General features: G+C 37.8%; 3 protein-coding genes and 2 non-coding genes across 6 annotated transcripts in view; 3 read left to right on the plus strand and 2 right to left on the minus strand.

Moving 5' to 3' along the window:
* Window positions 1-377: 377 nt before the first annotated feature.
* Window positions 378-4321, minus strand: LOC147578172 (uncharacterized). Its single transcript, XM_086717569.1, has 2 exons — window positions 3060-4321; window positions 378-1660 (listed from the first exon to the last, which is right to left on the minus strand). The coding sequence occupies exon 1, from the start codon at window positions 3714-3716 to the stop codon at window positions 3120-3122; it is 597 nt and encodes a 198-aa protein (XP_086573695.1). The 5' UTR covers window positions 3717-4321; the 3' UTR covers window positions 378-1660; window positions 3060-3119.
* On the plus strand, window positions 3224-11987 carry RPL5 (ribosomal protein L5). 2 transcript variants are annotated; one of them, XM_025927416.2, is made up of 8 exons: window positions 3224-3339; window positions 4318-4387; window positions 4472-4587; window positions 5723-5857; window positions 7187-7389; window positions 8485-8662; window positions 11295-11383; window positions 11817-11987. In XM_025927416.2, exons 1-8 carry the CDS (start codon window positions 3337-3339, stop codon window positions 11914-11916), a joined length of 894 nt encoding a protein of 297 aa, XP_025783201.2. In that variant the 5' UTR covers window positions 3224-3336; the 3' UTR covers window positions 11917-11987. The 2 variants fall into 2 exon arrangements, with proteins under 2 accessions (XP_025783201.2, XP_086573694.1); XM_086717568.1 differs by having other exon boundaries at window positions 8485-8659.
* On the plus strand, window positions 8319-8414 carry LOC112849123 (small nucleolar RNA SNORD21). The gene has a single exon (XR_003222554.1). It is a non-coding gene; the product is annotated as a small nucleolar RNA SNORD21 (small nucleolar RNA).
* On the plus strand, window positions 11469-11605 carry LOC112849133 (small nucleolar RNA SNORA66). The gene has a single exon (XR_003222562.1). It is a non-coding gene; the product is annotated as a small nucleolar RNA SNORA66 (small nucleolar RNA).
* A 243-nt stretch (window positions 11988-12230) lies between the features above and the next one.
* Window positions 12231-24731, minus strand: part of DIPK1A (divergent protein kinase domain 1A) — a 114296-nt gene continuing 101795 nt past the window's right edge. The window contains exons 3-5 of the mRNA XM_086717567.1: window positions 20282-20389; window positions 15390-15566; window positions 12231-14227 (exon numbers count right to left, since the gene is read on the minus strand). Coding sequence (XP_086573693.1) covers window positions 13415-14227; window positions 15390-15566; window positions 20282-20389 — 1098 coding nt within the window. The 3' untranslated portion in view covers window positions 12231-13414. The remainder of the gene's footprint in view (window positions 14228-15389; window positions 15567-20281; window positions 20390-24731) is intronic.

The following is a 24731-nucleotide window of genomic DNA, read 5'->3' on the forward strand; positions in this document are numbered from 1 at the left end:
CAGAACACCCAGACATAATTATGGTGGTGATCATAATTATGTTTGGTTGCCTTTGATATTTTACTGACTTTCAGTTCCATAAAAACCACAGATTTATATTTTAAAAAGAAAGTTTATTCTTTTATTGAGGGAGGATAATTAGTTTTTCCTACATAAAAGTATAGGTTTAGAATGTTTAAAATGTTTCTAATGGATTAATATCAATTAAGGGTATCCAACCATAAGGTAGTTCATACTATTTGCTATCCTTCAGTGTATAAGTTCAAATAAAGCAAAAGTCAATTGCAAAGAAAAAAACATTTTGAAATAACTTAAGATGTTTTTGATTATAATTATTAAAGTTGGTAACAGTACAGAACCAGCTGATTAGGGCAGTAAGTAGTTATCTCAAAATCATAATATATGGGTAACATCATAGAAATCTTTTTGTATTTTGGTGTGAAACCATCACTACAATAAATAAAATTGCTGAGTTTCTATTTGTAATATATGTTTGACATATAGCATAAAATTGAGTTCACTCTCATTTCAAATCATAAAAAGTATTTCCCACTCCAGCAAGAATTGTTGTTTTAGTTTTTATTTTGAAATAAATTCACAATCACAAATTGTTTGTAAGAATAGTACAAAGAATTTCCATATGTCTTTTTCCCAGATTCCCCATTGTTAACATTTTAACATATTTGCTTTATTGTTTTTCCTCTTTACAAACATATATGTGTATGTGTATTCACACACATATGTGGTTTCTTCCTGAGTCATACACTGAGTGTCAGTTGCAAACATAATGCCCATTACTTCAAAATAGTTCAGAGTATATTTCCTAACAACCAAGAACACCTATAGATAACCATGGTATACCGATCCAGTTAACATTGATCTATTACTACCATCTAATCCATCTAATCCACAGACTCCATTCAAATTTCATTGATTGTTCTGAGAATGTCCTTTGTACAAAAGAAATTAAAGTCTTCCTTTTCATCTTCTTTTTTATCCAGGATGTGTTCCAGGATCACATACTTCATTCAGCTGTTAAATCACTTTGGTCTCTTTCAGTCTGGCCTTATCCATCATGATTTTGTAATTTCTGAGGAATACAGACCACTTACTTTGTAGAATGTCCCTCAGTTTGAGTTTGTTTGCAGTTCATCACATATCAGAATAGTTAAATTATGTAATTAGATTAAATTACATAAATTTGGTAGCAAGTAACTTCTGTGTTCTTCTCAATGCATCATATCAGGAGGCACAAAACGCTGACTGGTCCATTGCTGGTGAATTTTAACTTTGACCACTTGAACAAGATTATGTTAGGTAAGGGTGCTAAACAAGTTCCCCTGGCTCCTGGTATCACCATCTGCACTGGCTGAGCCAGCCAATACTTGCTATAGACCCCCAGCTGCAGCCAAAGGCAATAGGGGCATATATTTTTAATTCTGTTGTTATGAAGACTAATAACGTAAGAAGAAGTACAAGGAGGATAAAACAATGTTTAATTCAACAATGTGTTAGGTCGCTTCATAACTTCTAAATATTCAGCTGCATGATATGTGGGCCTTCATACATACTCTTGCCCTAAAACATGTAAAATTAGGGGTGGGCCTATTTCCAGGTAGATTTCCCTTCTGATCCTTCCACCCTCCAGGGTAAGCAGGGCCTGAAAAAGACATGTGGCACCTTTCAGAGGCTAATAAATTAGTGAAACACCAAAATGAAGATCTTTATTTTCTATAAATATAAGTTATATACTTCTTTCCTTGTACTTCTAAAAGCCACTTGGCAAAGATTGAACCACACTTGTCCGTGAAACGTTTTAACATTTCTCCTTGAAAGCTCTGTTGACATTGGCCAGAGTGGACTCGATGTACATTTTTCCTGTTATATAAGAAGTTACAAATGAAACCAGAGGAAATTAGTATCATAATTTTAGTTTAGTCCAATGGCAGTTTTTTGGAGCCACTTAAACTTGTCATTCTGTTTGACAGACCCTCCTCCCTGCTCTGATATTGAGCAGTTTGCACACTGATTTTTTCCTGCTACATTAATTATATGTACATTCACTTCCCAAGAGTAAGTTTAAATTTTGAATGATGGGGGTATAGAGTTAACACTCATTCTGAAGATGGGAATATTTTAAGCAGCTGTGCTGGTAAGTAATTCGCTTTCTTTTCCTGGTAGCATCAGTAAATTCCATTACTGGACAAAATAAGATTTGTTTTCTGCTTTCCTGAGACCTCCTGCATTGATTGAGATTGAGGCCAAATTAAAAATTGAGATTCCTGGGACCAAACCAGCAAGTTTGATTCAGGAAAGGTGGGATATTCAGATATCTGCATTTTAACCAGTACTCAAATGATTCTCATGCAATAGCCCAACGACCACCTTTGAAATGCTATTAGGTAAGGGAGTACTTTCTCTTGAGGCGCTTTTTTGTTTGGTTGGTGCTTGTTGATTGGTTCTCCTCAGTCTGCGTGTGTAGAACACGGAAAGGGAACAGCTTATTCCTTAATTTAAATTAGTTTTGAAAGAATGAAAAAAAAAGTACTTACAGAGAAAAATTAAGCTGACTAGCTCAGAGTGATGGAGGGAAAAAGAATGAAGCTGTCAGGGATCAAGAAAGATGATGGAGGTAAAGGGGTGCAGTAAGTAGTTCTTTTACCAGTTAACAAACACCAAGCAATTACTGAATGCCAGCATTGTGCTAGGCAATTCAAGGGTGAACTGGGACTTCAGGGCCCACCCTCAGGGTGTTTACAGGGGAGGGTAGGCTGAAGCAGATTTGAAGGTGCTGTGGGAAGGCAGAAGAGAGGCTCCTTCCTCACTCAGGTTTGAAGTACTGGGACAAGGCTTCCTGAAGAGATCCTGTATGACCTGGATCCGGATGAGTAGTCCAGGTCCAGGAGGTAGAGTCCTGGAGGGTGCAAACGAGCTGCACAGCAAATATATTCTATTTAATTTTAAACTTTTTTCCTATTTACAAAGTCATATATGTTCGTTACGAAACAACTTCTTAGCATATGAAACTGACAACTTCTATAATCCTCCCTGCTACTTACCGCCTATCCCAACCGGATTTCCAGCCAGGAGTTTGGGGACTCGGTGGCTTTGAAGGTTTGTTACTGACCGGCGAAGTCCAGCATCGGTCCTCCCGCCAGATGGGGGCAGTACTCCGCACGCCTAGGGCCGGCGCGCTCTCTCTTCCATACGTCGCTCGCGTGATCATCAGTGCTACATACTGCGCCTGCGCACGGACTGAGGCCTTTTCCCCCCGCGGAGCGCTGCTGGGCCTGCTGGTCTGTGGCGAGCCGCGGACGCCGGTCTCTGTTCCGCAGGATGGTGAGTGGATATCTGGAATCGGGGCTACGGATGCACGGGGGTTCCCTGTCCTTGCTCAAACGCCAGCCTAGGATCCGTTTCGCGCGGCGCTGGGGTTGGATGGCGTTCGATAGTGGGCTCTGCTGAGGTAGGGCTGCCGCTCCCAGCGTGGCCTTAATGGCTGCCGCCCGGCGCGCAAGCTTGGGGGAGGGGTTGACGAAGAAAATCAGGAGCCGAGGCGGCGGATTGAGGAGGGGGATGATTTTAGTAGACAGGCTGTGGGGATAGTGCCGGCTTGTCCGAAGGGGCACCAGCAGGCGGGGAAGATTGCATGCAGTCGGTCCCGTGAGTAGCTGGGGATGCCTGAGTGGAGATGGGCTGCGGCTCCTCGGACTCATCCAGCCCTGACTGCTCCGTGGTTTTTTCGGGAGAGTCTTGGGTCGGTGGGTCTTCCAGAGGTGGCTTTTAAACTTAACAGTCAGCCTGGAGGCTGTGGCTTTTTTGAGCCCCGAAAGAAAGCTCCTTTAGTTGGTAGGTGCCTCCTGCCTCTGTCTCTAGACTGTTGCTGGCACTAGTTTTTAATGATTTGGGGGATGGGGCGTTGCTTTGGTTCGAGGGGGATAGTGCTCTTTTAATCGGGAGTAATTGCTAAATATGCCCTTGACCAGATGAGTTTTGTGGCAAGTAATTGAGGCTTTTGGAAAACGTGCGTGGACAGTGCAGGAAATACGAGGTTAGGTTCTCAAAATGAGACGTATGGTGTTTGGAACAAACTGACGTTAGGCAAGATTGCTGTCTAAAGCAACGCTTTGGAAAAGTGATTGATGGGAAGTAGAAAAAGTGATTCTTGACCCTCTGGTTTGAGAAACTGGAGTCTACAAAAGTGACAGTTGTGTGGATTCACTCTTGAAGTGTTGTTTTGTTACAGAGTTAGCGCAGATATCAAAAATATCGTAAGCCATTTATCAAAGTTTTAATAACATTCTTCTATTCTTAAAGGGGTTTGTTAAAGTTGTCAAGAATAAGGCTTACTTCAAGAGATACCAAGTGAAATTTAGAAGAAGACGAGGTATGGTCAGTTACTCATGTTCACAATATTAGAAGATTCTGCAGTGGAACAGACTTTTCTTAAATTGCTTTTTTTCCCCCCCAGAGGGTAAAACTGATTACTATGCCCGGAAACGCTTGGTAATTCAGGATAAAAATAAGTACAACACACCTAAATACAGGATGATAGTTCGCGTAACCAACAGAGATATCATTTGTCAGGTAAGTTGTATTCAGAACTCAAGCAACAGATGGTAAACCTCACCCTCTTTAACTGAATGCTGGAGAAGTTGTACTTGGGGGGCAAAACACATGTATGGATTAGAGGCTCTCTAGTGCCTGGCATTTTAAAAACATTGAGTAGTGTTTTTCTTTTAGTAGGCCTGAAGTTGGAGCATGGGAGGGATTGGTACATTAAAATACTCAACTGAAAAATTGGCCATGTTTGACAGTCCTGACCAAACTAGTTTAATCCCATTTTCTAATGGTGGGGGAGAGGATTGGAGAAATCTAGGGTATATACTATTCTTGTAGGGGTAGGAGGATAAATTTGAGGCCAAGTATGTTCTTGCATTTTCCAGTTCCAAGAGAGTAATAGAATTTGTTAACGGACTAAATCCTGACTTGTGCTGTATGGCCTTATATGCCACAATACCACTGCTTATTGAAGAGAGAGTTGTGGAGGTTAAATTAGGCTTTTAAGATTGTTTTTATTTCTGCTCATTGCTTGAAATAGGCTTTGATAAATCTGTATGAAGGTGTCTTTCCCATAAAAGACATCCAGAAAATGGTAGTTTGCTCCTAGAAGCTAGTTTTCTGGGCTTTTACATTTAGGGAAAATTTTTCACAGTTAATGATTTGCTGAGCTTTTGCAGGCACACCTCTGTTTTCTGGGCAAACTAACAGTTCCTTCATCCCTAAGTTCAGATAACTAAACATTAGGTATTAGAAGCATTGTTGGACCTAGCTATGCTTAGTTCAAAAGATGTTTGAAATAATGATAGATTCCTTTTTTGACTTTTTCATGATGCCTCTTTAATTCATTGACTAATGCAGCTAAGTCTTTTCAGTATTTGGAAAGAACAACAGTTTTATTCCAAAGGCCTTTCGATGTTCAATGTCTGTGTGGTACTTTTAGTTCAATTTGTGATATTATGACATTTACAGAAAACCTATCTGCTATAGTTGACCAAACCATAAACTCCCATTGGTAAGGTTAACAAAGACAGATTCTAAGCGTTGTAATTTGTGTCCAGCTTTTTTCTTTTTTTTTAAAGTCCTTTGAAAAAGAAGACACCTAGGACAAGTAATCAAACAGTTGAAAATACAGGTTACTAATCTGGTTTTTCTCTTACAGATTGCTTATGCCCGTATAGAAGGAGACATGATAGTTTGTGCAGCGTATGCTCATGAACTCCCAAAGTATGGTGTGAAGGTTGGCCTGACAAATTATGCTGCAGCATATTGTACTGGCCTGCTGCTGGCCCGCAGGGTATGTAGAAGATAACTTTGATGTTTTACAACTTGCTCATTGTTAAGAGTTGTCTGCCAGGTAGATGTTCACACATGAATAAGATACTCTCAGCTGTGGCTTCTGGGAAGTGCCTGTTGTTGTGCTGTTGCTTACAAGGTCATCATCAGGGAAGACAATTTTATAAATACAAAGTTTGAGACTACACAGTTTTCTAGTACTCTGGGGAGATAGTTTTTGTTTTTTTACCCTGTGGGTTGGGTCTAGATTACTAGAGTATAAACCAAAGAATGATAGCCACTAGCCACATGTGGATGTTGAGCACATGAAATGTGGCTGGTGCTGTTGAGGAATTGAATTCAAACAATTTTAGTATATGTGCTGCTGAAGCGAGCACTGAATTTAAACAATTTTAAATAGCCATCTGTAGGTTAATTATTGCCTTGTTGGATGTTGCAGACCTTTATTCAGAGGTATAGATTTTCTGACCATCAGTGCACATTTAAAATGCAGGCTGCACTCCTCACTCCTGGAATCTATAATTGGATGTCCAGGTTATACACATGTTAATTTTGAGAAACAATGTTTTAAATTTGGGGAGGGTGAGCAGGCATGGGTATGGGATTCAGTTTTTTTAATCATTTTTGCCTTTGGGTGGCATCATTTCCTATAATACGTGGAAAGTAGATGCAAATGTGATTTTTTTTTGCCTTTTGTTTTCTGTTACTGATCTTGTTTTGCATTGGAAATGTTAAGCATGCATCATTGTTAGGGACCCACATTTTCATTGGTTATAATATGCTTGAGTAGGAGTGGGAAGCATCGTCCTTATATATGAGAACAATGTGGTGCAAACTCACACTGCTTGTGGTGAAGTTCTAGTTAGATGTACTAGCAGAGGAGTCACCCTTATTGATGTAATGTCTTTGGAGAGTAGAGCTCTCCAGATGTTCTCTTCTGCCCAGGATCCTCCTCCTAAGATTTTAATGAAATTAATCAAAACTACATGTGTGATAACATAAATAGTTGAATTTTATTGTAGCCAAATAAGACTGAAGAAATGTGGAGAATATCTCCCTTGAGTAGATACATACAGCATGGTTACATCTTAATTGATGGCTACATAAATCAAGTATGGACATGTAGCAAAGGTTCAGAAGCTACAAGACAAAATTGTTATAAATTCGAAGGTCTGAAGTTTCTTTTTGTAGCATCTTAATATTTAAAAGTAAGTTGGTACAAAGGGATAAGTGAATTGGAAGGAAATTTTTTCTCCTCGTCAGGTCATTAATGTTGTGACTGGATGTTAGAATTGTTTAAATATATTTAGACTGGCTTTTTTGTTAATAGCTTCTCAATAGGTTTGGCATGGATAAGATCTATGAAGGCCAAGTAGAAGTGACTGGAGATGAATACAATGTGGAAAGCATTGATGGTCAACCTGGTGCCTTCACCTGCTATTTGGATGCAGGTCTTGCCAGAACTACTACTGGAAATAAAGTTTTTGGGGCCCTCAAGGGAGCTGTGGATGGAGGCTTGTCTATTCCTCACAGGTAATAGTATTCAAATCTTCATTGTTTAGACTCCAGTATTTCCATTTCTAACTGGTTGGACTCTGGAGATTACTGAATCAATTAAAATAATAGGAAGCTATCATTGTGTACCTGCTATATGCTTAATACTATGCAAAAGGAACCTGGCAGGGCAGGAAGGAATTGTAACGTATTTCATAAATGAGACTAAGGTTCAGAGGTAAATGATTCGTTCAAGGTTTTAGAGCCAGTAGCAGAAAAGCCAGGGTTGAAACCACCAGCTTTTGTGTTGTGGCTTAGTTTTGGTTAGAAATGAGCAACTCCAGTTCACTCCCCTCCCAGTGCATTTTCTTTTCATTCAGAATGAAAATTGCCTTATTCAGTTGTGGGAAACTGTCAACTCCAGGAAAAGATTCTGAGAAAAGGCTTAAGATAAATTCCCAAACTTTCCACTGGAAATAAGATTGTAGATCATTAGAGGCTAAGTAGGTGATTTTAATTTGGTAGTTCCTTTGGTTTAAGTTAATGATTTTTGTTATTGTTGAGTAGATGCATCTTTAAGACATGATTTATTATTAGCCTTGTAAGGTTATTTAAGTAGTTGGTGACTTAACCAAAATTTTATCTGGCTATAGGTTTTGGCGTTGGAGAGGTTAGCCTGTGAAATGTAACCTAACTGGAACTTTTATAATGGTGGGACATACATTTTTAGGGACCTGCAGATCTCTTGCAAAGCACCTATTAGATGTGGTCTTGAACAAATCACTTATCTCCATGTACTCTGAGGCACCACTGAAATTCTAGGGTTTGGGGGGGAACAGTTTTGAAACCATTTCCTATACTAATATGGAAAATTAACTTGATAGTGGTAGAAGCTTGATTCATTCCGTGACTTTTAAAGGTGTTTGTGGCATGATTTTCTCTTCTATCTGGGAATTCAGAGATCAGCTGCTGAATGATGATATCCCACTAACTGAGCAGTCAGTAGTTGGTCCTTTGGTTGCATATGATGCAATTAATTGTTTCAAGACGGGACTGATGGCAGCTACTGAAGTGAATTCCTGCTAGTGAACTGATTTCAATCATTACATACTAAAATGAAAAACTTTGTTTTAGTACCAAACGATTCCCTGGTTATGATTCAGAAAGCAAGGAATTCAATGCAGAAGTACATCGGAAGCACATCATGGGTCAAAATGTTGCAGATTATATGCGTTACCTAATGGAAGAAGATGAAGATGCTTACAAAAAACAGTTCTCTCAATACATAAAGAACAACGTTACTCCAGACATGGTAAAAATTTTAACTAAAAATTCCTGTATTGGTTAGTTTATAGAGCGCTTTACTACTTGGTTTTGGTGGGTACATTAGTAGTTTTATTTCCAGTTAACATCTACAAGTTGAATATGAGTATGTTAATAGGTATAGATGGACTCAAATGAGCTGTCCTTACCTTAAAATGGGTTGACATGAAATTGGAATAGTGGGTAAGAGTAAGTTAAAAGTCAGACAAGGTAGAGGTGCCTGGGTGGCTCAGTCGGCTAAGTGTCCTTCAGGTCAGGTCATGATCTTGTTCTTGAGTTTGAGCCCTGCGTCGAGCTCAGAGCCTGGAGCCTGCTTTGCATTCTGTGTCTCTCTCTCTGCCCCTCCTCCACTCATGCTCTGTCGCTGTGTCTCAAAAATAAATAAACGTTAAAAAAAAGAATTTATGAGCCCTAAAGTTTTACCTCCAAGGTTCTCTGTTAATCCATTGTAGTAATGGAAGATAATAGGCACAGAACACAAAAATCACACTGATTATTACAAAACTATTATGTAGCTTATGGAGTTGTATATAAATTGGAGGTTATATCAAATGTCCATTTCTGTTATTGAACAGTTTCCATTTTGACACAGTTATGGTTATGAAAATCTTTTAAGTAGAGTTGTAATTGAAGATCACTGTCATTTGTATGCTTAAGTACACAGTCTAGGGCTGAATAAACATAGCTTGAGTTTTGGAGCTAAGAAAAGGTTAGTATTTATGTTGGTAATTCAAGTACATGATAATTTTCAGAAATTTATGCTTTTATGTTACTATTGACATTGTCCTCATTTGCTGTGGTAAATAGGTCTTTTACTTGTGATGATTCTACTTGGCCTGCATAATTTTTCTTCCTAAGCCATTTTTTACTCTGGTAATGTCACACTTGCTCAAAACTTTCCAAATTCCTAAGCTCCTTTCAGATATCTATTTCTTAATGCTTTCTAATATATGTGGTGTACTTCAGCTGGACCACTCTTAGGCTAATGTACTTTTCCCGGCTAGCTCATTAATTTGATCTATGGAAGCCTGTTTTTCTGCATGGCTGCTGAAATCGTCTGCAGACATTTGACTTGCCCTAGGAGGAAGTGGTTTTTACCTAAACTCATTATGTACATGGTTGTATTTTCTCTTGGTTTCTCTTGGAACGAATGGACCAAGTTGCTTAGATTTATTAAATGACTGCACTTGAAGTCATCGAATAGATTTGTTAAATACAGTGGGGAGCTGTCATCAAGTGCCTAAAATAAAAGAGAAACTTTGAGGAGGGATTTAGGGAGTTGAGATCTCATGCAGTGAAAGTGTTGGCATTATTTTCTTTTGCTAAGTTTTTTTTTTTTTTTTTTAACGTTTATTTTTGAGACAGAGAGAGACAGAGCATGAATGGGGGAGGGTCAGAGAGAGGGAGACACAGAATCTGAAACAGGCTCCAGGCTCTGAGCTCTCAGCACAGAGCCCGACGCGGGGCTCGAACTCACGGACCGCAAGATCATGACCTGAGCCGACGTCGGCTGCTTAACCGACTGAGCCACCCAGGCGCCCCCCGTCTTTTGCTAAGTTTTATACAAATAAATGCATGTAGTGATATTTTCTCCATATTGAATGAGTAATTTTAGAGACTTGGATTACTGTGACTCATTCTTTAGGGGGCTCTGCTTGTTACTGTATTGTGATAATGAACATTCAGGCATTTTATAGCTGCTTCATGACTTGGTCTTCCATAGAACCCATCGTCATTTATTTGGAGGTGGTGATTGAAACAGTTCAGAGATACAGCATTGTTGTTTGATGAATTTTAGAACAAAATTCTCATTAAGATCTAATTGGATAGTGTCTCAGGGTTTTCTAGGGAAATTCAAACCTCTGTTTCCACAGAGGCCTAATACTGTTGCCAAATATTAGTGATTCCTAATAGTAATAGATAGAAGAGGTCCCTGGTATGCAGTTCTGGGTATAGCATTGAAAGATCTTATCAGGTACTGAAGGAAAATACAAATCGGGGGAATGTGGGAGAACACAAATGAATTTAGCAATTGCTTGTTGGCCCCATATACCTTTCATCTTAACATCTTAAATACTTGGTTTTGGCATGTATTCTCACTTGAATAAAAGAATTTAGGTCAGGGGCACCTGGGTGGCTCAGTTGGTTAAGTGTCATGTGCGTGCTTTCAAAAAGAATTTAGGTCAGACAGTATTTTATTTTTTAAAATGTATTTATTTTGAGAGAGCATGGGAAGGGGGAGTGGCAGAAAGCAAGAATTCCAAGCAGGCTCCCACAGTGTCAGCACAGAGCCTGATGCAGGGTGTTAGAGATCATGACCTGAGCTGAGATTGAAGAGTCAGACATCTAACTGACTGAGCCACCCAGGCGCCCTGTTATTTATTTATTTATTTTTTAAGTTTATTTTGAAAATGCGCAAGTAGGGGAGGGAGGTCAGAGTATTTTAAAGAAAAGGTGGGTTACATGTAGAAATAGGAGATACCAGCATTGACCTAGTTTAGTTGCTTTTGACAGTCTGGTTTAGAAGGATGAAATAGAGCCAGTAGTAGAATGCAGTGTTACCTGACTGTTGTAGGGCATGTGAAATGAAACCAAGTACTGTTTGCTTTGCTTTCTTTCAGATGGAGGAGATGTATAAGAAAGCTCATGCTGCTATTCGAGAGAATCCAGTCTATGAGAAGAAGCCTAAGAAAGAAGTCAAAAAGAAGAGGTATGCATCCTCCTGTTGTCTTTTTAAGAGAGGTTGGGAGGAGTTCCTTGCCTTGTTTTGTGTTACTCAGACTCTTACTGAAGTTGTGCAAACTCGATCACTAACTCTGCATGATGTTGCAGAAGTGAGGGGAACCAGGTTTGCTAAAGTAATTATGGTGATAGAAATGTATTAGCCTCAGAAGCTGCTTACTGAGCTGACCCCTTCTATCCCAGTACAGTATAACTACCAGTTAACTGCATTTTTAAATAATGCATCTCTTTAATAATGGGTGTGGGGAAGTTAGCTTATGATCATAAGTAGGTATATTGGAATTTGGATTGTTTGACCTGGTTGCAGTCTTGTCCTTTTCGAAGTTAAATATTTGTTTTTTATTCTCTAGCTATGGTTGTTAAAAATCACATTTGTCTCTTAATTTTACTCTGTTTTGTAGGTGGAACCGTCCCAAAATGTCTCTTGCCCAGAAGAAAGATCGGGTAGCTCAGAAGAAGGCAAGCTTCCTTAGAGCTCAGGAGAGGGCTGCTGAGAGCTAATAAACCAAACCACAATTTTCTATGAAGATTTTTCAGATAAAGACAATAATAAACTTATTCACCAAGCAGCAGTTTCTGTGTTAACCTCTTGTTAATGAAACTACAAGAAATAACCTCAAATATAAAAGCAGAGGAGTTGATGGGTTGTTTTTGTTTGCTTCAAGAAACAAGTATAACTTTACATATTGACTCAAAGTTCACACCTGCTTCTTGGGCTTCTATTTTCCGTGACAGGAGTTGTCCCTCTAATTGTATGATATACAGCTCTCCGTTAAAAAGTCTGGCAAGCAACAGACCAACCATCCACTAGGAAATACTTCTTCCATTCATTTATTGTAACCAGATGGTTAGTGGGAAGAAAAGGTACCTTCAAACTACACCATTTTAAAGTAAGCAAAACGTGCTCATCAATGGCTTTAATTTTTGAGAGAAGGCTGTCCAGTGAAGTTCACATAACATTTCACTTTAATCAGGTGAAACCTTGGAGCAAAAAATACTGGGTCTTCCTTCAAAAGAGGTTCTTTCAAAAGAGATGTTGAAAGGTACATGCCAGATCTTAAACATGAAAATAACGAACAAATATTAACTTGCATATCAAGTTCACATGGAAAAATAAATTTACATGCCTCTGAAGAAATAGCCCTTTGGCCAACAGGAAATACTGTTCAGAATGGGAAATTGTTATTAAAAAGTCCCATGATTTCAGAGTCTGCCTCTTAATGTCCCACTTCCCCATAGCTCAAATTCAGACTTGTGGATTTGGATTGAGTTGATGGCCTTAAGTCAGTTTTGAAGGACTGCTCATTGACCCTATGAAGGACCCATCAAATCAAGGATGATGAAAGCTCATCCAGTTTCAGCCTCTAAACTTGGCAGTTACATATTGCCAAGTAGAACACTTTCTGATGGATTTTTATTTTTAAGCTAATAGCCACTCAACATTCTGAAGCCATGTAACAAATGTTTTTAGGTCTATAAATACAACAAACCATGCTATTAACCCAACATCTGTTTATAAAGGAGTAACTTTACCTGCTTTGCAGTCTTAATTTCTTGTTAATGTGCAAACTTTACCATGCTAAGACTTCAGTAAGTGTACGTATATATATATTTTTAAACAGCAGCTTCATTGCAATGTTTCCAGCAATGGTATTTTGGCTTAAGTAAAATCTACGAAATACTCTCACTGTTTATGGGATGAGGCTTTTCACAGCATTATTTTAGGTCATTAGTCAAAATAGTTAACACAGTGAATGTACTGGGAAGAAATGTACCAGGGCTTCTAATGCAGGAATTAATCTTTGGATCAGTTCATCCTATACCTCCTGCCATTCCTTCAAGCAATCAATATGTATCTTAAGATGATGGCTTCTTAAAACCAGGGAAAAGGGGTTTCGTATAACTGGAAAGGATTTGAGTCAGAAGCCATTTTTTTAATGCTCAAAATTTTTCCTTAGAATTGTTAAGTTTCCTATGATGGTCACGATGTCCAAATGAACTAAGAGTCATTTGTGTAGGAAATTTTCTTCCACAGTAACGTTTTTAGGTTATTTAGTATCAAAGAATGTTCCATTTCCATTTGATTTGCTGTGACTTTGAGAGCAATACAAGAATAAAGTTGCTTTTCCAATTCTTCACGAATTTCCGTTGGAGCACCACGCAGTAGGTAGTCTTTGAGTAACTGACAGGCTTTTGCCAAGTTTGGTTGTATCACTTCTGAAGTACACTTCATTGTACTCTGATCACAGGTAGTTCGACAATCCGTGCCATAAACACAGTCCAAATCAGACTCACAGTGGCGATCCTTTATAAGTTCTTTCAGGTTTGTCTCTGGCACGATTTTTCTCATGTCCACCATTTTCAAATCATACTTATCATTATATCCTAGGTTTTTGGCACTAATATCACACATGAGGAAGTTTCCATATGGGCCGTGGAAAACATCTTCCACAAATTCCAGAAGTCCTATGGCTATTTTAGCCTTTCTAGGCCATGATGGTGTGAACAACTGATCCATGCTTCTTCTGAACCCAGATGGAATAAAAAGTTCAATGACCCATGGAAGGCTTATTCCATAAAGAGAGGTATATTCAACACTTTCCATCACATAGAGATCACCACAGAATCCCATTAATTTGGGGGTATGTTCTTTATCTTGAAGTATCACCATGAGAAGAAATTCATTTAGTTGAAGAAGTGCCCATGCTGACTTTGCTTCTCCCAAGGAAACCTGGCCATCTTTGTCTCCATCAGCCACCGTCAAGATGAGATTAACCAGTTCAGAGAGGTTTCCTTGGTCACCCAACTTTGCCTATGTGTATAAGGAATGAAAAATACCTCACATATAATATACATACTAACTTTACAAGATTACTATGCTAAGTAATGATCTTGTTACTGAATCTCCGTAAAGGAACTTAATACATCTCCAAATATCATGCTTACTAAGTGAATAAGTGTATTTTATATAATTATAGTAAAACCCACTTCATTAAGTATATATTTTTTTTAAGAAATGGCCACCCTAGCTTCCATTAGCCCCTTGGGCCCTGTAGATAATAACAGTTATCCAAGACACTAAGTATTAGTTTTGTCTTATTTATACATTTACTTGCAAAATTGCAGTGTAATGTGCTCATATCCAAAGTTATAATGTGGGTCAATGGAAAATTATTTTCTCCTATTTTGTAGTTAAATACATTAATAGAACTATTTTGTTCAAGTTATATCATTCCAATGATGAAGGTTAAAAAGTATTGGGGCTCCCAGCTGGCTCAGTTGGAGGGGTGTGCAGCTCTTGATCTTGGGGTTGTGAGTTCAAGTCCCATGTTGGGGACTTGATAAATAATAATAAAATAAAAATAAAATAAATAATAAAATAAATAATAAAATAAAAATAAAATAAATAATAAAAATTTATTATTTTTATTATAGCCGATGTGGGGCTAGAACCCATGAACTGCAAGATCGTGACCTGAGCCAAAACCACTAGTCGAATGTTTAACTGACTAAGTCAACCAGGAACCCCAGAAAAAAAAGATTTTGAGTGAAAATATGACAGCAATAAAAAGAGATTCTTTCCAAAATTGTAACTATTTTTATCTTTTAATATATTTAATCTTTGTATGAATATTTCTTTAAATCTTTGAAAAATAATTTGCAATCAGGGTATGTATACTAATTTTATCCCCTCCCCCATCTTTAATAATGTATGCCAGTTACAGTGTCAAACTATAGAGCAGCTCATCAATTTAATGAATTCCCCTTTCATATCTGGATATTTTTAGCTATCATAAATAATGTTAATATAAACATCTTCCACACATTTTGTTTGAATTGTTTCCTCAAGATGGAGACCTTGATACAGGTTAAAGAATACCAACATTTTTGTGGCTTAGGATGAGGTTTTTTTACCAACTCTTCCAGAAGAATATACTGCCTCACACTAACAACATGTGAATGGATATACTTACTTTAAAGAGACTGTAGACCATTTCTTTGAATTTCTGTACAGTTGTTCCCCTAGTTGGCTTATCAAATAGCACTATTTCTTTCCTTGGTTCCAATTCAGTCCCAAAATCAAGATGAAGTGCTTGTTCCATTTGACATTTCACAACACCTGGTAGATTACCCCAAATCCCTAAATACATCTATATGAAAAAAGAATGACAAATTATTCTTTAGGCTAAGTAGAAAATTTTACCACTGTATTTTTAGTGTCCTCTTCTTATAAAAACACACAAAGTAACAAAACATTAGGATTGAGCTTTTGTCCATAACTTTTTTAGATTATAAAAGCTATGCATGCTTAAATACATATATTTTTGACCATGATGAATTTTATTTTTTCCAGTTTTTAAATTGTGGCAAAATATTAAAAACATAAAATTTACCATCTTAACCACTTTGGTATTACATTCACAATGTTGTGCAGCCATCACCACCATCCATCTGCAGAACTCTTCATCTCATAAAAGTTAAACTCTATACTCATTAAATAATAACTCCCTGCTCTCCCTCCTCACCCACCCCCGCCCCTGACATCACCATTCTATTTTCTGTCTTTACAGTTTTAACTAATCTAAGTATCTCATATAAATGGAACAATACAAAACTTGTCTTTTTGTGACTGGCTTATTTCACTTAGCATAATGTCCTCAAGATTCATCCATGTATTAGCATGTATCAGAATTTCTTCCTTTTTAAAGCTAATAACCCATATGTATATACCACATTTTGCATTTCTATTCACCTGCTGATAGACACTTGAGTGCTTCCTCATTGTAGCTACTGTGAATAATGCTGATATGAACATTGTTGTACAGATATCTTTTATAAAGACTCTGCTTTCAATTTGTTAAGGTTTATACCCAGAAGTGAAATTGCTGGATCATAAAATCATTCTATGTTTAATATTTTGAGGAATTGCTATATTGCTTTTTGCAATGGCTGTGCCATATCACATTCCCACCAATAGTGCACAAGGGTTCCCAATTTCTCTCCATCCTTACCAACCCTTGTCAATTTCCATTTTTTGGATAGTAGCCATCCTAATGGGTGTGAAGTGGTATCTCATTGTGATTTTGATTTGCATTTCCCTAAGATCAAGTGATGCTGAGCATCTTTTCATGTACTTATTGGCCATTTGTGTATCTTTTTTTTTTTTTTTGAGAAATGCCTATTCAAGTCCTTCGTACATTTTTAAATATGGTTGTTTTGTTGTTGTTGAGTTTTAGAAGTTCTCTATATATTCTGGATATTAACCTCTTATCAGATACATGATTTGCAAATGTTTTCTCTCATTCTGTGGATTTGCTTTTTACTCTATTGATATTCTTTTGATGCACAAAATTAGAAGAAATTTTTTTTTAACATTTATTTATTTTTGAGAGACAGAGACAAAGCATGAGTGGGGGAAGGGCAGAGAGAGAGGGAGACACAGAATCTGAAGCAGGCTCCAGGCTCAGCACAGACCCTGATGCAGGGCTCAAACTCACAAACCATGAGATCATGACCTGAGCCAAAGTCGGATGCTTAACCAACTGGGCCATCCAGGCGCCCTTTGATGCACAAAATTTTAAATTTTTCTGAAGTACAATTTGTCTCTTTTTCTTTTGTTGCCTGTGCCTTTGGTGTCAGAGCCAAGGAATCATTGCCAAATCCAGTGTCATGAAGCTTTTGCCCTATATTTAAAAAAATTTTTTAATGTTTATTTATTCATTTTTGAGACAGGGCAAGGGGAAGGGCAGAGAGACAGGGAAAGAGAATCCCAAGCCGGCTCTGTGCTGTGAGTGCAGAGCCTGACACAGGGCCAAACTCACAAATTATGAGATCATGACCTGAGGTAAAATCAAGAGTCGGACACTTAACAGACTGAGCCACCCAGGTGCCCCTGCCCTATATTTTTTCCAAGAGTTTTATGGTTTCAGTTCTTACATTTTAGTCTTTAATATGTTTTGACTTAATTTTTGCATATGGCATTAGGTAAGGGTCCAACTTCGTTCTTTTGCATGTGGATATCCAGTTTTCCCAGCACCATTTGTTGAAAAGACTCCTTTCTCTATTGAATGATCATAGCACTCTTGTCAAAAATTACTTGATCAGATATGTGGGTGCTTATTTCTAGGCTCTCTACTCTATTGATCTATATGTCTATCTTTATTCCAGTAAACATTGTTTTGATTACTGTAGCTGTGTAGTATTTTTTTAATGTTTGTTTATTTTTTAATTTTTGACAGCAAGTGAGTGGGGAAGGGACACAGAGAGAGGATCTGAATCAGGCTCTGTGATGACAGCAGAGAGCATGATGCAGGGTTCGAACTCACGGATTGTGAGATCTTGACCTGAGCCAAAGCTGGACGCTTAACCGACTGAGCCGCCCAGGCACCCCTTTATATAGTAAGTTTTGAAATCAGGAAATATGAATCCTCCAGCTCTGCAGTTCTTTTTCAAGATTGTTTTGCTATTTGGGGTTATTTGAGATTCCTTTTTAATTTTGGGGTGGGTTTTTCTATTTCTGCAAAAAATGTCATCAGGATTTTGAAAGAGATTAACAATACTAAGTCTTTCAATTCATGAACATGGGATATGTTTCCATTTGTTTATGTCGTTAATTCTTTCAACAATGCTTTGAAGTTATCATTGTACAAGTCCTTTACCTCCTTGGGTATGTTAATTCCTAGGTACTTTATTCTTTTCGATGCTATTGTAAATGGTTTTCTTAATTTCCTTTGTGGATTGTTCATTGTTAGTGTATAGAAATACAACTGGTTTTTATGTGTTGACTTTGTTTCTTGCTACTTTGCTGAATTAATTTATTAGCTTAACAGTTTTTTTCTATATAAAAGGTTTTTCTACCAAAACAAGGTTTTTTATATAAAAGACCATGTCAGCTGCATACAAAAATGATTTTACTTTTTCCTTTCTAATTTGGATGCCTTTTTTAAAATTTTTTTTTTTTTTCAACGTTTATTTATTTTTGGGACAGAGAGAGACAGAGCATGAACGGGGGAGGGGCAGAGAGAGAGGGAGACACAGAATCGGAAACAGGCTCCAGGCTCCGAGCCATCAGCCCAGAGCCCGACGCGGGGCTCGAACTCACGGACCACGAGATCGTGACCTGGCTGAAGTCGGATGCTTAACCGACTGCGCCACCCAGGCGCCCCTGGATGCCTTTTAAAATTTCTCTTACTTGTCTGTTTGGCTAGAACTTCCAGTACTGTTTTGAATACAGGTGGCAACAGTGGGCATTCTTGCCTTGTTCCTGAATTTAAAGGAAAAGCTTTCAGACTTTCACCATCAAGTATGAAATTAGCTGTGGATTTTTCATATATGGATTTTATTATGTTGTAGTTGCCTTCTAATTCCTGCTTTGTTGGGGGCACCTGGGTGGCTCAGTCGGTTAAGCGTCCGACTTCAGCTCAGGTCACGATCTCATGGTCGGTGAGTTCGAGCCCCGCGTCCGGCTCTGGGCTGATGGCTCAGAGCCTGGAGCCTGCTTCCAATTCTGTGTCTCCCTCTCTCTCTACCCCTCCCCCATTCATGCTGTGTCTCTCTCTCTGTTTCAAAAATAAATAAACGTTAAAAAAAAATAAATTCGTTAATTCCTGCTTTGTTGAGTATTTTTATCATGAAAGGGTACTGAATTTTGTCAAATACTTTTTTCCTGCATCAACTGAGATGATCCCAGGGTTTTTTTCCCCTTCATTCTGTTAATCTAGTGTATTAAATTGATTGATTTTTGTATCTTGAACCATCCTTGCATTCCAGGAATAAATCCTATTTGGTCACAGTGTATGATCTTTTTATTACATTCATTTTGGTTGGGTAGTATTTTGTTGAGGATTTTGCATTAATGTTCACAAGGTCTGTAGATTTTCTGTAGTGTCTTTATCTGGCTTTGGTATCAGGGTAATGCTGGCCTCACAGAATGAGTTAGGAAGTATTCCCTCCTTTTCAATTTTTTGGGAAAGGTTGAGAAGCATTTAAATGTTTGGTAGAATTCACCAGTGAAGGCAACAGGGTCAGGGCTTTTCTTGTTGGGAGACTTTTGATTACTAATTCAATCTCCTTCCTAGTTGTAGGTCTATTCAGATTTTCTATTTCTTGGTAGGCTTTCTGTTTCTAGGAATTTGTCCATTTCATCTAGGTTATTTAACCTGGTGTACAATTGTTTATAGTACTCATTTAATACTTTTTATTTCTATAGAATCAATAGTAATATCCCCATTTCAGTCTTGATTTTAGAAATTTGAGCCTTCTCTTTTCTTCTTAGACCATCTAGCTAAAGGTTTGTCAATTTTGTTGATATTTTCCAAGAAGCAACCTTTGGTTTCATTGATTTTTTTCTATTGTTTTTCTATTCTCCATTTCATTTCTCTCTCCTGTAATCTGTATTATTTATTTTTTTCTGCTAGCTTTGGGTTTAGTTTGTTCTTTTTCAAGTTCCTTAAGTTGTAAAGTTAGGTTGTTGATTTGAGATCTTTCTTGTTTCTTAATGTAAGCATCTATAGCTAGAAGTAAATTTTTTAAAGTCATATTACACAGAAAGATGAAAGGCAAAACTCATCTGTTTCCATTTCCCTAATCCCATACCCCAGAATCAGTCACTATTAATTAATATAAGATCCATAATGGAAGTAATCTTATCTATCTCATTACTACTATATTCCTAACAACTAAAGTGTCTGGAATATACTGGGAATAAAGGATTAATATCTATTGGATGAGTGAATCAAAGCATACAAAATTAAAGTATATAAAATTTCCTAAAGCTCTGGCTCAAGAATTCTTTTAATAATACATTAATTTAAGGTAAAAGTAGAGTGCACTATCAGTCTGCAATGTTTATTCATAATGTCCATACCTGATTGTTGGGCTTGGTGGATAAGCATTTCCCAAAGTAAAGAGTCTCTGTAACACAAAGGCTATTACATGCCGGTCCATCAATAACTCCAGTCTTGTACTTGTCACACTAAAAACCAGGAAACAAACACAGTAGTTAATGAAAAATGTTTATAAGAGGAAACATAATAAAGACACTGTAAAGAGATATCTATATTCTTTAAAATTTTTTTTTTCACGTTTATTCATTTTTGGGATAGAGAGAGACAGAGCATGAACGGGGGAGGGGCAGAGAGAGAGGGAGACACAGAATCGGAAACAGGCTCCAGGCTCTGAGCCATCAGCCCAGAGCCTGACGCGGGGCTCGAACTCACGGACCGCGAGATCGTGACCTGGCTGAAGTCGGACGCTTAACCGACTGCGCCACCCAGGCGCCCCGAGATATCTATATTCTTTAAGATGTAGCTCTATGATGAAAAGAACTCAGGCTCTGGATTTGGACAGATTTGAACTTGAATCCAGAGCTTTGCTCTTACTTGCTATATGATGAGGAGAGATCTTGTTGGGACTATATTGTGCAAAAAACTGGAAGCTATTTTTCGCACTTAACAGGGTCTGAGGTGGTATGCTACCTGCTCTAAGATTAGAGGCACTCTTAAAAAATGGTTCTAATTTAAAATAAAAAATTAAAGTACCAAAATATTTTATGGGGTGCCTGGGTGACTCAGTCAGTTAAGCATCCAGTTCTTGACTTTGGCTCAGGTCATGGTTTGTGAGTTTGAGCCCCGTTTGGGCTCTGCGCTGACAGTATGGAGACTGCTTGGGATTCTGTCTGCCTGTCTCTCTCTCTTTCTCCCTCTGCCTCCCTCCTGCCCCTCCCTCACCCCTCAAAATAAATAAACATTTAAAAATAAAATAAAATGCCAAAATATTTTACAATAACAAAATAAAATTAGCTCATGATGTCATCTTGTCATCCTTGAGATCACCCAAAAACAAGAAAATAAGGAAAATAAACACAAACTCCCTAAGGCACAATTAATGAGGATGGCCTACCAAATTCAATGAAAATTATACCAGAGTCCAGAGTATGTTGAGATTAAATAACTGCTGTGATTTTACTTCTCAAAGTTGGCATAGAACCAAACAGATGGTACACTTGAGGGGCAGAACCACCACCCTGACTTACACTGAAAGTTTAAGGGAGCACAAGTTGTGGGAACTTTCAAGGACTCTATTTGCCATCATGAAATAGGAGGACAAGGCAGTGCTGAATGATAAATTCCTTAAAAATGTTACCTATGTTGGAGGCAGTCTGTTAATGAAATGGGTTGAGGGAAAGTATATTATGAGCATCTGCTGGGGAGATAACATTAGCTAAACCAATCTATGTGAATATTTTTGTCTCTATGTTTCTCCTTTTTTCTCTCTTTCACACACACACACACACACACACACACACACACACACACACACACACACTCTGGACCACAGCAGCCTCATTACTAATACAAATTCACTGCTCCAGTTGCTTCCTGTAAGTAACTGGTTGAGGAAGAACTCTTTTTGTTTAGTAACAAGTAATAACCAAGGAAACCAAGATCTACACAGCAAATCTACAAGAAAAAGGAGGAAATGAAATGTTATAAAAATAAATTTTCCAGAAATACGTTGCCATGAAGCAGATCAAGCATACGGCTGTGAATTCAAAGGACTTAATGAAACCGTTCAAAAAATAAGACCTCAAAGCAGAATGATGATGAGATAACAGAAGGAATTGTGAAATAAGCTAGCAGAACTCAGGAAGGAAGAAAAGGAAAAGATCCTAAAAATTAAAGCCATATTATAAATGGGGCGGAAGAAGAAGGCAGACAAGGATAACAACACAGTTAAACGAGGGCTAGGTAAGAAAAGTGAGAAAAAGGAAATGGAAATTTAAAAAGAACTAAAAAGAATTTGAGGCAAAGTTATGGATACAGAAGATAAAGGATATCCAGCATGTCCACCTGAAGGAGAATGGAACAAGTGGAAAAGAAAAAATATTCAAAGTAGAATTCAAGGCAACTTCGTGTAAGTGAAAGCACACTTCACAGACTGAAAGAACACACAATGTCCCAAGAAAACCGACACAGAATGACCCTTCTGACATATCCCACTGAATTTTACTAGACTTCAAAAATAAATAATCCTTTGAGCATTCAGGCAAAAAGATCAAGGCATCTTTAAAGGGAAATAAATGAGATTGGCCTCAGATTTCTCCACAGCCACATCAATGTTAGATAATGGTTCAATGCCAGCAAAGTCTGAGAAAGGAAGCGTGACTTGCCTTTTCATTTGTGAAAGGGGAATGAATAATACACGTAATACTTGACTTATAGCATTATTATGAAGGAGGTGCCTGGCTCAGTCTGTACAGCATACAACTCTTGATCTCATGGTGATTTCAAGCCCCACATTGGGCATAGAGCTTACTTAAAAAAATAAAAATAAAATTATAGCATTATTATGAGGTAAAATGATATAATAATGAATACAGATCACCTGTGATTTTATTTTATTTTTTTATTTTTTTATTTAAAAAAAATTTTTTTTCAACGTTTTTTTATTTATTTTTGGGACAGAGAGAGACAGAGCATGAACGGGGGAGGGGGCAGAGAGAGAGGGAGACACAGAATCGGAAACAGGCTCCGAGCCATCAGCCCAGAGCCTAACGTGGGGCTCGAACTCACGGACCGCGAGATCGTGACCTGGCTGAAGTCGGACGCTTAACCAACTGCGCCACCCAGGCGCCCAGATCACCTGTGATTTTAATAAGTGCTCAATAGTAGGTACTATTATTTTACATACTAAACTTCCTTTCAAGTAAAAGGCATCAAATGTTTTTGAACATAAAAGGTTTAGAAATTATAACTCCCATTAGTCTCTTCTCTTTTTTTTTTTAAGGTTTATTTATTTATTTATTTATTTATTTATTTATTTATTTAGAGAGTAGAGGAGGAGCAGAGGGAAAATCTGAAGTAGGCTCCATGGGAGCCCAAGGAATTGAACCCATGAACTGCAAGATCATGACCTGAGCTGAAATCAAGGGTTGGACGCCTAACCGACTGAACCACCCAGGTGCCCCTGCCATTAGTGTCTCTTAACTACTTGAGAATGGATTTTAGGCAACCAAGAGATGAACAGAGAACCTGAACATGGTAGGCAGTTGAAATATAGAACTGGGATGAAAACAAAACTGGAAATCTACTTCATAATAATTAATGCAATATCTTATAATTACTAGATGCTCATTATGTGTCAGGCACTGTTCTAGTGCTATACTTTCATTCATTATCATGAAAACAAACCTGTGAGGTAGAACCTATAGTTATATCCATTGTAAAAACAAGGAAACAAATAAATATCTGTTAAGCAATCTGCTCAAGGTCACACACCTAAAAATGATAAAGTCAAGATTCCAACTTAGGCAGTCTGGTTCCAGAGCTCATTCTCTTAATAACTATTTTATATATTACTCAGAATGTTTACATTACAAACTATACCAGCAAAAGTTATAAAATTAACAAAAACTAAGAAGGGAAGATGTAGGAAGATGGAAGGTGGCAAAAGGATGTTGATTTCTTTATCTTTAAGTTTTTTTAAATGATTATTTATTATTGAGAGACAGAGATAGAGACAGAGCATGAGCATGGGAGGGGCAGAGACAGAGGGAGACACAGAATCCGAAGCAGGCTCCAGTCTCTGAGCTGTCAGCACAGAGCCTGACGCTGGGCTTGAACTCACAAACTGCGAGATCATGACCTGAGCTGAAGTCGGATGCCCAACTGACTGAGCCACCCAGCGCCCCTCTTTATTTTTAATATTCAAGGTCAAAGATAACATTTACATCTTATAAATCAATTAACAGAGATAGAGGTACATTCAAAAGTATACCAATGATCACTAAAAGAACTAATAACAATAATATATTGATTAAAATTAGGCGGAGTAAAGGAGATGAGATGAATGGAATTATAATTTGGTCACTGCTCGTAAGAAGTAGATTTAGTCTAAAGAAATAGAGGATAGGGGTTCCTGGGTGGCTTAGTCGGTTAACTGTCCAACTCTTGATTTTGGCTCAGGTCATGATCTCACTGTTGGGATCAAGCCCTGCATTGGGCTCTACGCTGATGGCATGGAGCCTGCTTGGGATTCTCTTTCTCCCTCTCTCTGCCCCTCCACGGCTCACGTGTGCCTGTGTGAGCATTCTCTCTCTCTCTCTCTCTCTCAAATAAACTTAAAAAAAAATAAAGTATGTTTTTAAAAGTTATAAAATAAAGACAAACATTAGAAGAGCTAAAAACAGAATACAGACCTTCCTAAATAATCAGAAGGAACATGCATGAAACAAAGAAATATACACCATCTAGAGAAAGATACAAACCAAATGAATCCTTAAAAACAGAAAGTAGGTCATAAAATGTGATACAGAA

This window comes from Puma concolor, chromosome C1, assembly GCF_028749965.1.
Source record: "Puma concolor isolate L17-30 chromosome C1, mPumCon1.1.hap2, whole genome shotgun sequence".
Taxonomy (NCBI): Eukaryota; Metazoa; Chordata; class Mammalia; order Carnivora; family Felidae; genus Puma; species Puma concolor.

Bases quoted from the DNA above. Each gene is read 5' to 3' on its own strand.
- RPL5 (XM_025927416.2), top strand. The intron at 7,390-8,484 runs GTAATAGTATTC...ACTTTGTTTTAG, and splicing joins GGCTTGTCTATTCCTCACAG to TACCAAACGATTCCCTGGTT. The intron at 11,384-11,816 runs GTATGCATCCTC...TCTGTTTTGTAG, and splicing joins AAAGAAGTCAAAAAGAAGAG to GTGGAACCGTCCCAAAATGT.
- LOC147578172 (XM_086717569.1), bottom strand. From the start codon at position 3,716: ATGAGTCCGAGGAGCCGCAGCCCATCTCCACTCAGGCATCCCCAGCTA.